General features: G+C 52.2%; 1 protein-coding gene across 1 annotated transcript in view; it reads left to right on the top strand.

The window, feature by feature from the left end:
- The window catches only part of ANOS1 (anosmin 1), a 94,316-nt gene extending 88,064 nt beyond the window's left edge, over positions 1-6,252 (top strand). Inside the window, exons 10-14 of the mRNA XM_087813505.1 lie at positions 103-197; positions 2,872-3,043; positions 3,829-4,049; positions 5,422-5,560; positions 6,178-6,252. Coding sequence (XP_087669631.1) covers positions 103-197; positions 2,872-3,043; positions 3,829-4,049; positions 5,422-5,560; positions 6,178-6,236 — 686 coding nt within the window. The 3' untranslated portion in view covers positions 6,237-6,252. The remainder of the gene's footprint in view (positions 1-102; positions 198-2,871; positions 3,044-3,828; positions 4,050-5,421; positions 5,561-6,177) is intronic.
- Positions 6,253-14,272: the final 8,020 nt, after the last annotated feature.

Raw genomic sequence — 14,272 nt, forward strand, 5'->3', positions numbered from 1 at the left:
TTTTATTTCCTTCCCCCCTGTTCTGTCACATATCAAAGACATGGGACTGTGTTGGATGTGACTCCAGACTGTTCTCTCTGTGCCCTCGTTCTGACCCTACAGATCCCAGCGTGAGTCGCTACCATGTGCAGTGGTCTCCAGAAGCCTGTGCCCACAATGACACCTCGAGGCCAGAGGCATCATCAGGCACGACCCAGGTGAGTCCACGGTCCTACGGATCGATTCTGAATGGTCATTAGACTCTTTCCTCGTGTGTATAAAATTGGACTGGAAGATGTCACATTGTATGTCTCACGGATACATTGTTCTCACACATGTGCTATTGAACAAATGCCTGGGTGAAGACTGAACAGGTGACAGTCCCTGTGTTCACTTCTCCTCTCGTGAAGTCAGTGTCACATGAGAGCTCACTGTGGTATCATACATGGCAAGTCCTGAGGCAGACAGGAGGGACCAGTACTTCAGGAGCCCAGACCACAGGGAAAGGCTTTGGGCTCTGTGTTTCATTGAACTGGACAAAAGCTATGAATTGCTATCTGAATTTTGCCTTGGCAGCATGATCTAAAGGTATTAATTTCCCAGTGAGATGCTACACAATCCTATGATTTAGCGTCTCACTCTGCCACATCCCCAAGTGCCACCAAGTCACCCAGCAATAACAGACACTCCCTGTCCCATATACCACAGACCCATGTCTCGACTCTTAAGAGGAATCATGAGTTAGTAGACTCAACAAACCACAGGACATGTTTAAGAAAGAGGACACTGCACCATGCATGGTATGTGACAGAGCAGGACAGTCTGAAGTCCCCATGGCGAGGCCCCACACGTCTAATACACTGATTTATGGTTTTTAACTAGAACATTTGTCTGCTGAAGTATTTTTTAAATCCCGTCTGACACATAACTTGAAGATTGAGAGAGAGCACATTGCTTACTTTGCAAAAACACTCGATTTTTTTAAAAAAAAAAGGATTTCCGAGAGAGGAAGGGAGAGAGAAACATCGAGAGAGTAATTGATCAGCTGCTTCCTGCACGCCCCCTACTGGGGATGGAGCCCACAACCCAGGCATGTGCCCTGACCAGGAATCGAACCGCAATCTCCTGGATCCTAGGCCGATGCTTAACCACTGAGCCTCGCCAGCCAGACACTCATTTGACTTTTTTTTTTTTTTTTTTTTACTGGATTTGACCTGTGCTACCAGCATTGTTTTCATTTATCCTTGACCTCTTCCTAAAATGTGTGACCTTCACTAAAAGAAAGAAATGGACGTTTTAAAAAGAGGAACTGCTTGGAGGAAAGCAGAGAAAGAAATAAACAGAAGCAGGGGTCCCTAAGTCTTTTGGGGTTGGGGTGGGGGGATTTTGCTTGTTTACTTGCATGTGCCTTGGATTCCTGTGGCACCCGGCTGATTTTCAGGGGGTGGCCCCCCTAGGCTGAGCGTCTGTAGCAGCTCAGAGGGTGCTCCTAACTCTTTGCTGGGCGTGTATACATACATATCTGGCAGAAATACGAATCACACATCTCCAACAAGTGCTTTGCTAAGGGCTTAGGACTTGTCTGTCTCCATCTTTAATGACGTGCAGAGCTGCTTAATTCCTTTCCTGCTGGGAATGCACATCCGCTCACTTACCTGTGGCGGCTCCTGCCACCTCCTGTCACGCCACCTGAAAGCAGGCTGGAGGCGTCTGCAAAGCACAGTCGTTAGTGGTGACTCGGGCTCCTCTGTGGCCCCACAAAGCCCAGACTCAGTCCTGGGGAACAGCCGTTCAGCCTCCCAGAGAGACAGCGGGCTGGCCCGGCGTCCCGGGCACCCTGCGGTGTTAACTGCTCGGGGGTCTACGCACCGCCCGTCTGGGGAAAGGGCCAGGCCCTGCCCTGTGCGTCTCAGCCGTGGCTGCTCCTGCTGACTCATGCCCGGCGGTTTTATTTGAATTCTTGTGGCACCCTTGTCACCAACCCACGCCGCTGTGTGGCAGCGACCCCTGCCCTTCCCCAGAGGGCAGCCGGCCGAGGCCCCCACCTGCCTCTGACACGAAGCCCTGGTGACCACCAACCTGTGCGGCGAGCACAACGGGGACAGTTACCCGGAGTGTCCTCTTTCCCATTACAGCCGGTTACACCCCGAACCGCCTCACGCTCAGCGATGGAGCCTGTTCCTCGTGTTTCCATTTCGTGGCGCTGTTATGGGGGGAAGCCGCACCCCGGAAAGGAGGAAATACCGTGTCAGAGACGAGCTTCATTTTTTTCATTTTGTCTTTGTTAATTCTCACCAGAGAATGTTTTTTCCATTGAATTTTTAAAGAAGGGGGGGGGGAGAGAAACCTCAATGTGAGGGACACACATCGATGGGTTGCCTCCCGCACACACCCCGCTGGGGGCAGGGAGCAAACCTGAAACCCAGGGGTCTGCCCTTGACCCGGAATCGAATCCCCGCCCCTCTGGTTCACGGGCCGATGCTCTGACCACTGAGCCACGGCGGCCAGGGCAAATATCTTAATTTTTTTTTTTTAAACTTGTCTATAAGCCGAGCCTGTGTCTCAGGGGAGCCCGAGTGGGCGTTTTCCCACTTGAAATAAGCAGAGTCGTCTGGCGGCCTCAGGCCAGCGCCCATGCAGGCTGCGAGGTGCAAGCTGGCTGCTTTCTCGCGATTCCTAGGCTCTGAACTCCAGAGGACGTGGCCACGCCAGGGAGGGCTCAGCTGGCGCTCACTGAAACGTGGACAGGGTCTCACATACTCGTTACAGAAGCCACATGGCACCTCCCCACTATGTCAGAACACACCGTGGCGGGAGTGCCATCCCACCTCCGGCCAATGTTTTCTTCCCCAGTGAGATTTACTGCCACTGTCTTCCTCTCTCTCCCCCTAGGAAAATTACATGATTCTTCAAGATCTATCTTTTTCCTGCAAATATAAGGTGACCGTGCAACCCACACGGCCCAAGGGCCGCCCGAAGGCCGAGACGGTTTTCTTCAGGACCCCGCCTTGCTCCGCCCTGCAGGGGAAAAGCCGCACGCACGTCAGCTGCCCCGGGGAAGCAGGTGCGTGTCACCCGAACGCCGTGAGGTCGGCCCGCTTGCAGACATCTCCAAACCACCCCTCACAGCCCCCTAAAAACAGGCGGCACCCCTCTGTCTGCATTGCAATGGGACAGGCCAACTTGGAGGTAACATATACACAGGGTGTCCCCCCCCCAAATGTATCCGCATTTCGAATGATTATAACGTCAGTGTTTGTGAACACACAGTTCATTTTCAACGTTTAAAAGCATCTCCAGAAACAAATAATTTTTTTGGTCAACACCTGTTTTGAAAAGGACAACTGTTCTGGTCCAGGCCCTGCTGATAACGGGAAGCAACGGAATCGCAAACATCGGGAATCATTCCCTGCGGTATTTGTGCTCCTTCCGTGCGTTGACGGTTGCTGATTTTGTACCATAAACTTTATCTTTTATGTGTCCCCATAAAAAAAAAGTCTAGGGGCACTTTGAGGTAAATATTCTCTGTTCAAAGCTTAGTCTGGCTTCACCCATTATTTCAAATCCGTTAAACCTGAAAAGGAGCGAAAATGAAGTGAGTTATCAGCTGTTAAAGTGTGCATATGTTTATTTGGGACACCCAGAGGATCAGTGGCACTTGGCACAAGGTTGCCGTGATGGGGGCCTGGTCCAGCACGGTCCCCGTCCGTCACGGAGCTGGTTGTCCGAGACCACACTTAAGACTCGGGTCACCCTGCTCCTGCCTAGCCCCCCGCCCCAAACGTCAAACAGGCGCCACCTCAGCTCATTTTCTGCACCTAACCCAGGTCCCACTCCCCACCGCCGCAGGTCCCGCTCTGTCCAAAGTGCTGGCCAAGCCCGAGAACCTGTCCGCCTCCTTCGCGGTCCAGGACGGCAACATCACCGGCCACTTTGCCTGGAAGATGGCCAAGGCCAACCTCTACCAGCCCATGACCGGCTTCCAGGTGACATGGGCGGAGGTGACCACGGAGAGCAGACAGAACAGCCTGCCCAACAGCATCATCTCGCAGTCCCAGATCCTGCCCGCAGTAGGTGTCCTTGCCCCCGTGTCACGTGGCCGGTACCCACTGCTCGCGTCTCATGACACCAGGGTCGGCATCGCCACGCTCCGCCCTGGCTCGCTCAGTCTCAGTCCCACCGTTTCCTCTCCCGAATGTTTCATTTATTTACTGTTGGTGGTTGAGCCTCACCTGAGGATGTTTTTTCCACCGATTTTTAGAGAATGGAAGGGAGGAAAGAAGGGGGGGGAGAGAGAGAGGAAAGAAACTTCGATGTGAGAGAAACACATCCGTTGGTTGCCTCCCGCACGTGCCCCAGCCAGGGCTGGGGGTTGAACCTGAGACCCAGGTTTGTGCCCTTGGCTAGAAATCGAACCCGAGCCCCTTCGGTGCGTAGACTGACACTAACCACTGAGCAACACTGGCCAGGGCATGACTATTTTATTTTGCGAGAAAAGACACCCCAAGCATCACTGTGAGTAGAGGAAACGATCCTCTAGATAAATTCTGGTGACCAGAGGCAGCCCCTCAGCAGACCTTTCCCATCTCCACTGTGTCCAAGTCATTTCCCCGTTTTCCGCCACCTTTGTTCGCTCGTGTCCCCGTACCCCAAGTGCACAGGCCCAGTTAGAAGTGTTAATTGGGGAGAAAATCGCTAAAAGAAACCTGTTGTTTCCCTCCCCCTGCCCCCCTCAGGCTCGGCTGCAGCCGTAAGGAGCTGGCCTGTCTTCCATGCCACCTAATTCCTTGGCTTGAAAAAACCCACCCATGCCTGGGCTTTTACCCTCTTTAAAAATGCCCTCAGAGTAGCCGAGTGCTGCTTCAAAAAGAAAACACCACCACCCTAAATCCTGGAAGGAAAGGTTACATGGAATTAGAAAGTAGTTATTTTCTAAATATATTAGGTTTACTGAGTTTTGAGAAGCATATGTTGGCAAAAAATTAAACACTTTGGGCCACAGGCACTGACAGACATTGTGTATTTTAAGGAAGAGAGTTGGCTTGCTCACGGAAATAGGGATTATCGAGAATTCGCATCGCAGGATGTGCCCGGGAAACCCGCAGACCGTGGGAAAGTCTTCGGTTGAGGAATAAACCATGTGATCCCAAGGGTGGGCCCTGAGAACTGGCCCCGGCCCCTGTGAGCTCTGCCAGGGGTCTCAGGCTGCCAGGAACTGAGCTGGATGCGGGGACCATGCAGCAGAGGACTCTAGAAACCAGAGCCATAGACTCCAAATCACCCTGCAGTGCCAGAGGCCACAGAATGTGGCACGGGGGGGGGGAGAGCAGTGGCCACAGAACGTGGCATCTGGGGGGAGCAGCAGCCACAGAACATGCGTCCACTGTGTGTCTTCCCTCCCAAAGGCCTTGACGAGCGTGTCGCTTTGTGTGCCCCCCTCAGGATCACTCCATCCTCGCCGTGCCCAGCCTGAGGCCGTCCACCCTGTACCGACTGGAGGTCCAGGTGCTGACCACAGGGGGCGAGGGGCCAGCCACCATCAGAACCTTCCGGACGCCCGACCTCCCGCCCCCAGCGCACAGTAAGAGCCCCACTGTGTCCCCCCCCAGAGAACAGTCCTGGTGCAAAACTAGAATGACTCGTGACCGACTCCTGTGAAACAGGGTGTTCCCTGTATCTGAGGCCCTTCCTCCCATCTGTGTCTACTCACTGGCTCTTGTTTTAGCATAAATTGTATGGTTGAAGTTTAATCAAAACATCCCCCTCCCTTCTTTCCTTGTCTCTCTCCTTCAAATCCTTCCTTTACCTTAAAAAAATGTTTTTATTGATTTTACAGAGAGGAAAAGGGAGAGAGAGAGACATGGATTTGTTGTTCCATGATCGGCGCGTCATTGGTCGGTTCTTGTCTGTGCTCAAACCCGCAACCTTGGCCTATGGGGACCATGCTCTAACCAGCCGAGCTACCCACCCAGGGCCAAGCATTTGTGAATTTTTAAACTTCTCAAGCGAGAAAGAGAATTTGCAGTTGCTTATATAACTGTGAGCTCTCGTGTGACTTACAGTTGTTTCCCAAACCAAGGAGGGAAAGGGGCCAACTGGGCAGGGGAGAGGCAGAGAGGGGGCGTGAACCCCGGTGAGTACACTCAGGCTCAGGGACGGAAGAAGGAAATGACCAAGGAGTGTCTCTGTCTCCCTCAGGACCCCACCTGAAACATCGCCACCCCCATCACTACAGCTCCTCTCCGGAGAGGTACTGAGCCGCCCTGGACTCGCGGAGGGAGCGTGGGTGCTCCCACGGGACCCCTCCCGGGTAACCCCTCCCCATCCCCGCTGCCTCTGGAAACGGCGACAGACACGAGTGAAGCACACTGGCCACCCGTCTCCTGCGAGAGCAGAGGAAACGCAGACTCGGCTGGGAACTGCGGATCCCGTTCCGCGTGTGGTTTTGCTGATTAATCTCCACCGAATTCTCACAGGACTGAGACGCGGGTGGGAGCTGCAAACTCGGATCAAACCCCTGCAGCCAGCACGCAGGTTCATGCACACACCAAGCGTGACATTCATCAGTGGAACTTGAAATTAAATGACTGGTTTCATTTACAAAGCCGGCTAAGAGGATGCTGTTTTTAGGCCCTGTTTGTTCAAATCTTGCATGAGGTGATTTTTATTACATGCGGCTTTTAACTGGAAATTTTAACCCGAAATAGACAAAATTGACACACAGCTAAAAATGCTCCCGCTTTATGTAATGTAAGCTTCATTTTATACAAAGACAAGTGAGGGTTCAGTCTGTAAATTATGATTTATAGAGACACCCAAAGCAGGAAGGGTTCAGTGAATTAAGCTGCCATCCAAGGTCACCATGGAGAAATTAAAATGCCTTTCTGGGCTGATTTTTACTATTTTACCCTATAATATGAGAGACTTTCCTGATATCTTATTTATATTTTCCCCTCACAAAACCCACGGCTGCTACAGTTTACCGCTTCGATGTGTCTAAAAATTTACAAAACCTCTTGTTTAAAATGAAAGCATCCCAACTATTGAATATTTTCACATCTTTAGTAAGATTGGCCTTTTCTTAATCAAAATAACCTATTTGTATGCTAGAATGTTCTCAGGAAGATAAAAGGGGGGCTTTGAGTTTCACTTTTGCAAATCTGTCGTATGTTACTGTTTGGAAAACTTCCCAGGCCCCAAACCGCCACCTTGTAGCATAAACTCAAGTCCAAACATGTTTCCGGTATATAGTGTTCCCGTGTCTGTGGGCAGCTTGAAACACGGGGATGCTTAGCTGAGTAGGTCTTTCCTAAGGGGATACCCACAAATGGGGTTGGAAACATTCATAGATGTGCGTGTATTATATAGGCTGTCCCCCAAAACTGTATACGCACTTTGAATAATTATAACGGCAGTGTTTATTGACCTACAGCTCATTTTCAAAATGGAATAGACTCTACAGACATTGTGTGTATACATTTTTGGGGACACCCTGTATATACAGACACACACACACATATACATATGGATAGACACACGCATGTATCCTGAGAATGAATCGCCGACGACAGGGTTTTCATGGCTCTTAACGGCGGATACAGACACAGTCCTCATAAAAGCCCCACAGGTAGAGTGAACACGGCCGGGGAAAGTATAGGATCAGAAAGGAGCCATCAACAGTTGGGGGGAAAGGCTTCCTTGTCTCACGATCTACGTGTGTAAAGTGGGGACGTTTGGGTGTGGCCAGTAGGACTTGGTCCCAGTTGCTCTGTGTCCCCTGAGCACGTGCGGAGGTGTGACCTCTCCTGGGCTGGGTGCCCAGCTCAGGGCCTTCGCTCCGGGCGGCGTCACTGCCGTTTCCCAGCAGAGGCGATGAGGGGGGAGGGGGGAGACCGACCGTGTCTCTCCCATCCACGCCCGGCTCCAGGAAGCCTGCCCAGGAGCCCGGTGCCTGGTCTCAGAGACTCAGGGCCGTTTCCTGCGCTTCCGACACCAACAGAGTTGGTGACACAGCCGCATTGGGACGCTCTATACAAGGGACACGACTGAAAATCTCAGAATGGGGGTCCGGGTGGTTCTGAATGGTTTCCTGTGGCCCCTGACCTGGTGGGGACAGAACAGGAAACTGCCTTCATTTAACCCCCACCCCCGCCTCGATCAACACCTTAGAGCGCGTCTCTGGGACCACAGGTCATTCTAGGGTCCTCACCAGCATCAGAATTTCAAATTCCTAAAATTGAGACTTGTAATCGTCAGCTAGAGGTTTCTCTCACCTTAATTGGTCCTGAAGAAATCCCAGCGTTGGGCCAGCAAATGTCTGTACCGTCACGTAGTTTCAAAGGCGGGATATATCCACAGGCACAAAATGTTATTCTAGGTTTAACTGTATAAAATTTAATTATGTTTCTTTTGTCTGGGTAATGGGCATGGAGCAAGTATGTTTTTAGTTCTAACGCAGGTCTGAGCTTACAGCTTTCCTTACAGTCTCTCACGCAGCTCTAACGAGCACCTAATTTCGCTATAATAGTCAGTGGTTTCAATTTCATTAATATTGGGAAAAAATTCTATTAATTAGGCAATAAAAGAAACACAAGCTTCTTTTATGAATTTCAATAATAATATTCAAGTGACAAAACACAATTACAACTTTTTGAATTATAAACATTTGAGTGCCCTAACAAAGGGATAAAAACCTGTTTTTTTTAAAAAAACAACCCATATTTTTAGTAGCTAAATCTCTAATACGTTTCATTGAAATTAGATGTGTTTCTCATGTGACGAAAAATACAGGGCGGGGCAAACGTAGGTTTACAGTTGTTCATGTGGCTGGTAATACAGGAACGAACAAAGAATAACCTAAGAACCGGCGGTTTCGGGTTCTCACAGCTGTAAACCCACGTTTGCCTGCCCGGTCACCGCAGCGGGGACCCCTGCCCGCAGGCGGGTCTCTGCTGACGGGACGAGAACTGGCCCCGACGCGGGCCCGGGAGGGAACAGCCCGGAGCTTCTCACGCGGGAGAGCAAAGCCCTGCCCTGCGTCTTGGACGCCGCTGAAAAGCCTGCACCGTGTGTCGGCGTCGTTGGCGAAAATGACTTGCAGCCTAACGCCCTTTGTCACGCCCGGTGCCGGGCTTCCCCCGCGACGGCAGGTGTCTCACGTTTCTCACACGCGCTTCACCTGGAAGCACAGCCCCACGCTAAGGATCTGCTGCACGGACATGACAGTCCCTCTAAAACGCAAGGACACAGACGGCGACTCTGCGCTTTCCTGTCCTCACTATGGCGGCGAGTTTCCCGGGGGCAGAGCGGTGACAGGCTTATGTGCAGTCGTTGTGTCTTTACCTGACGGTGTCGTCGTGTGCAGGTAACAGACTGACCCCGCCGGCCTGTGGGATTCACGTCCCTTCCCAGTGGCCCCGTGAAGCCCGTATTTATTTATGTGTGTAATTAAGTCCGATTTGTGTGCACGTCTGTCACGTCAGAGACGTCATCTTGTAAAAAAAAAGTTGTAAAAAACAAAAACGTATTGTAAATACCCGGTGTCCTGCGATGCGTTATTTCCACGTTAGAGTGTGTACAGACCGATTCCGCAATAAAGCATCCTGAAACCCGCCCGGCGGACTAGACCCATTTCTTTATTGCCTGAAATGAAAAATAGTTTTCATTTCAGAAGAAAAACAAACAGTTTCCTAGGCTGCCAGGGAGATTCCGGCGTAACTGTCGGCGTCAGGGTGAGTGGAACGCGAGGTCTGGTCGCCGCGAGGGGACAGCGCCCCACCCTCTGGGAGGCATTTCGGAGTTTGCCAACCCTCGCCCCGGACCGCTTTGATCACGTCTCAACTGTTCATCCTGGTCGTCTGTGTCGTTTTGTACCAACACTCTACAGCTTTAAGCTGATGTATCCATGAAATGCTACATCTTTGCCCTGATGGCTGTAGGGACATTTTGTATCAATAGTTGGCAACTTCAAATTGCCCCCCCCCCAGGATGTATCCATAAAATGCTACATCTAAGTAGCATTAACAAGCATTTCTCTGGGTCCCTGTGTTTTTCAAACACTATACACTCTGTTGCAATCTCCAGTATCCAAGACACGGACTGCGGTGCCCTCCGGAGTTTACTCAGATTTCGCTGGGTTGACACCCGAACACTTGGCGCGTGTGCGTGTTTATCTCTGTGCAGTTCGATCGCGTGGGCCTGCCGCTGTTTAAGTGGAACATCTAAAAGACACACAGCTGCTTACATTCATTTTTAGGAACGACTGCATATTTTTGCACATTTCCCGACAGCCGGACGCGTTCGTTTCCCGCTGATTTTAACCGTCAGGCTGTATAGAAACGACCCGCTCAGTGTGCACTTGACACTGTCCTGCGTTTCACTCGGGGAGCTGTTTTCCTGCGCCGGCTGCGCGCCCAGCGAGCCCGCCTCCCCAAGTCTGTCCTGTCCGCTGAAACTGAATTTACATGCCTGTGAAAGCTGTAGATTTGAAAGTCACTCCGCAAACGGAGAGAAATTCAAACGCAGTTTATGCTCTAGACATGGGTGGGAGGAAGGAAATAAAGTAAATTCATCGCTGTTTAGAAAGTTAAACATTGCCCGGAGCAGGCACGCGGTCCGGAGTTTCAGATGCACATGACGCTATGAGATTGACTGGAACCGTCGCCTGATTACCAGCCTGACCCCGGGTCAGAGGCCCAAGGACCACACCCTGTCCATGCCCCCGGGAGCTTTTAGGAAGAGCCGTGATTTCAGGCTCCTTCAGATGCGAGTCTCGGAGGGTGGGCATCGGGCCGTTTTAAAGGGCCCCGGGGAATTCGAGTCTCGCCCAGTGTCGCCAAGCCGCCCTCCAGACCGTGACGAGATATGGATGGTAAATCCCATAAACATTCCTGCCTGCAGACCCGAGGCGGCAGAATGTCCCACGGAAGCGGCCGGTTTAATTGCACCGCAGTAAACAAGGGGTCCCTCCCCCGCCATGCGCGCGACTAAATGACAAAGATACAGGGCGGGTGTGAGCATCCTGCAAATGCACACGGGACAGGCACCCACAGCCAGGCGGACACACAGGGGTCTCCACCCAATGTTCTTTTTTTGTTTTTAATCACTCAAAAATATTTTTTCCACTGCTTTTCAGAGAGAGTGGAGAGGGAGAGAGAGAGAAAAAAAAATTGATGTGAGAGACACACATCGACTGGTTGCCTCCCGCACACACCCCAAGCGGGGCCCGGGATCTAACCTGCAACCGAGGCAGGTGCCCTTGGCCAGAATCGAACCCAGGACCCTTCATTCCCAGCGCAGATGCTCTAATCACCGAGCCAAACCGGCCAGGGTCACGCCACCTTCCTCTGGGGGGAATTAACTTACTGTGGGGATTATGGCGAGAACGCGGGGCTAGCCCAGCCCGTGTTAGACATTCGGGTTTGCTGTCAGAATGCGTTGCCTCTCTTCCCTGCCCTGGAGCAGCTGGTCTCAGAGGGGCGGCGTGTAAGTACCAACTATAATCAGACACAACCCATCAGAACCGACCAGCGGGCCCACTCCCAGCGCCAGGATGTGCAACCCGATGCCCAGTCCCACCGACCTTTACACCCCAGGCGTCTCCGACCTCATCTCCAGCAGATGCCCATCAAGTGCAGTCGGGGTCATCAGGAGTCACGGAAACCAGCCCTCACCCCTCGGGTGAGTGGACCGCGTGGCGCTGCACCGGGTCCATCACAAGACCCCCTTTGTGTTTCGCTAGAGCGACGGCCAACGGCACTAACCTCGAGAGCTAACACTTGCCGAGGGCCCGCGAGTTGGGAAGCACTTGGCTCCCCGCGCTGTTCACATGGTCATTCATTTGCACCAGCTCCTCGGGGGCCGCTGACGCCTCAACGCTGCGCACGGTCAGAAACAGATGCTAAGTCAACGCTCAAGGTCAGGCGGCTGGCGAGGGCCGAGTCTGAACGTGCGCGTCGGGCGGCATCTCTGCCCGGCGCTAGCCACCGACCTCTGCCCCCCGCCAGGCGCCTCGGAAAGCGCCAGTTCCCAAGGGCACCGTGTCGCCTCGAGTGAGGCAGGGGGCTTGTGTGGGTGTAACTACGTATCTGTGTGTTAGATACAATGTATAGGCGCAGAGCACTGTGTGCTAGACGCATGTGATACTAAGTATATGGGGTGTCTCAAAAAGGGGATACACTTTGAATAATTATTAAGGCAGTGTTTATTAAAATACACATCATTTTCAACATTGAGCTATCAGCTGTTACAGTGTAATACACGTTTTTGGGACACCCTGTGTTTACGTATACAGAGAGCAACTTAAACATCACTGTGACTTGATCTGTTTTTTTTACTTTATATTTTATTTTATAATATATAAATTATTTTTATAATAAATGAATTTATTATAAATTTATTTTTATAATATTTATTATAAAAATAAATTATAATAAATTATAAAAATTTATTATATAAAAATTTATTATAATAAATAATTTGTCATAAATAAATATTTTATAATATTTTCGTTGTACCTGACTGATACCATCAGAATCTTGAAGCTGGGATGTTTTTACAGCTTCTGGGTCATTCTTTGCTGTGAATTCTCACCTGAGGATATTTTTTTCCATTGCTTTTCAGAGAGAGTGGGAGGGAGAGACAGAGAGAGAAACATGGATGTGAGAGAGACACATCGACTGGGTTGTCTCCGGCACAGGCCCCAGCCAGAGGCGGGGAGCGAACCCAACCCAGGTACGTGCCCTTGACCGGCAATGGAACCCCAGATCCTCGGGTGCTCGGGCCGACGCTCTAACCACTGAACCACACCGGCCAGGGCCGGGCTGATTCTTTATGCAGCCCAGAGAGCCCCTGCCTCCCGGGGTTTCCCCTCTCTCTGCAGCCTGTGGCCTCAGTTTCCCCCACTGCGACTTGGGTTTGGCAACTGGCCTCTGCACTAAGCGCCTGGGAAACCCTTACATTCTTTTACAAGATCTTTCCCAGTTTTCTCTCCTCCTTCCCCGATCCAGGCAGCAGCGGAGAGGTCATAGTATTTTACACAGAAAATCACACCCACTTTTCACTGTCCGAGTAAATGTGGGAAACTTGGGGAGACGTACTTCAAAGACCCAGTCGAAGACCCGGAGGAAACCGCTCTGTTTACAGGCACCCGTTTGGGGGGAATTGGCTCCCCACCCGGGGCCGGCAACTATTTACAGCGGTTCCTCGCGTCAGTCACTCCCTGTCCAATGATCTTGGTGCCTTGTTTGACGGAAAGACTCAAAAATTTTTCGTTTATCACTGGAACGCCGTGGCCAGTTTGTAACTTCTCTGTCCACGTAGAACACTCCCTCCTAAATCGGAATAAATGCTGGTGAGTTTTCGCCTGCAAGGGCCTCCCTGTTTAAACACAGTCACTTTATTTTCAAAGCAATGATGAGACCCCAGCGATCCGACCAAACACAACTGAAATGCCGAGCGGAGTGAATGCAGATTCGGAGAAGGGACTGTCAGCGTTGACCCTTTGCTCCCACGGGACGTAGTTGAATTTCTCAGCACAAGTGGGGTGGCCGGTGACACCCCCAGACCCCGGCTCACGTCACCCCGTTTCTCGGGAACCGCTGCAGCGGAAGGATGGCTGTAGGGCCTCGCGGGTCGCCGGCCCCACCGATGGCGCGGTGATGGGGGCGAGCCCAGACTCCTGCCAGGAGACGTGCCCCGAGGGCTGTCGTCTGAGATGCACCGGTGCCCAGCCTTGGAAAAGCTTCTGTGGATCCCAGCGCTTCTATTTTAAGCGGCCGTTCCCAGTCCAGCCGGTCTTACTAACCCCCATCGGGTGGGTGTAGAGACGCCAGGGACCCGGGAAACCGCCCAGTGCTCTGTGGGTGGAGCCCCTTGGGGTCCCCGTGACCGCAGGAAATTTCATGCTGTCTCCAAATCCTCGGTCACCCGTCCATCAAGCACACAAAACGGGGTTGGTCCGAGGTCAGCTCCGGTCCACAACGCAGAGCAAGGCGTCCTCCTTGGGGTCCCTCAGATTCTCACCTGGACACACTTAACGTCCAGCTCCACACAACTGCACATAGAGCCGTTTCTCGTGCTGAGAACACGGACCCGGGTGCACAGCAGCTCAGCTCGGCGCGGACCCAGGCGGCCCGGCCGCGGAAACCGGCGAGCAGCGGCCAGGCCGTGGCGGGCGGTCAGGGCATGTCCGTCAGGCCGGCCGGGCCTGTCCCAGGCGGCAACGCGCAGCAGCGATCGGTCAGCTGCACATCTCTGTTCACAAGAGCCGAAGCCTATATTGTACGGCTGGTCA

Source organism: Miniopterus natalensis, chromosome X, assembly GCF_054644295.1.
Source record: "Miniopterus natalensis isolate mMinNat1 chromosome X, mMinNat1.hap1, whole genome shotgun sequence".
Lineage (NCBI taxonomy): Eukaryota > Metazoa > Chordata > Mammalia > Chiroptera > Miniopteridae > Miniopterus > Miniopterus natalensis.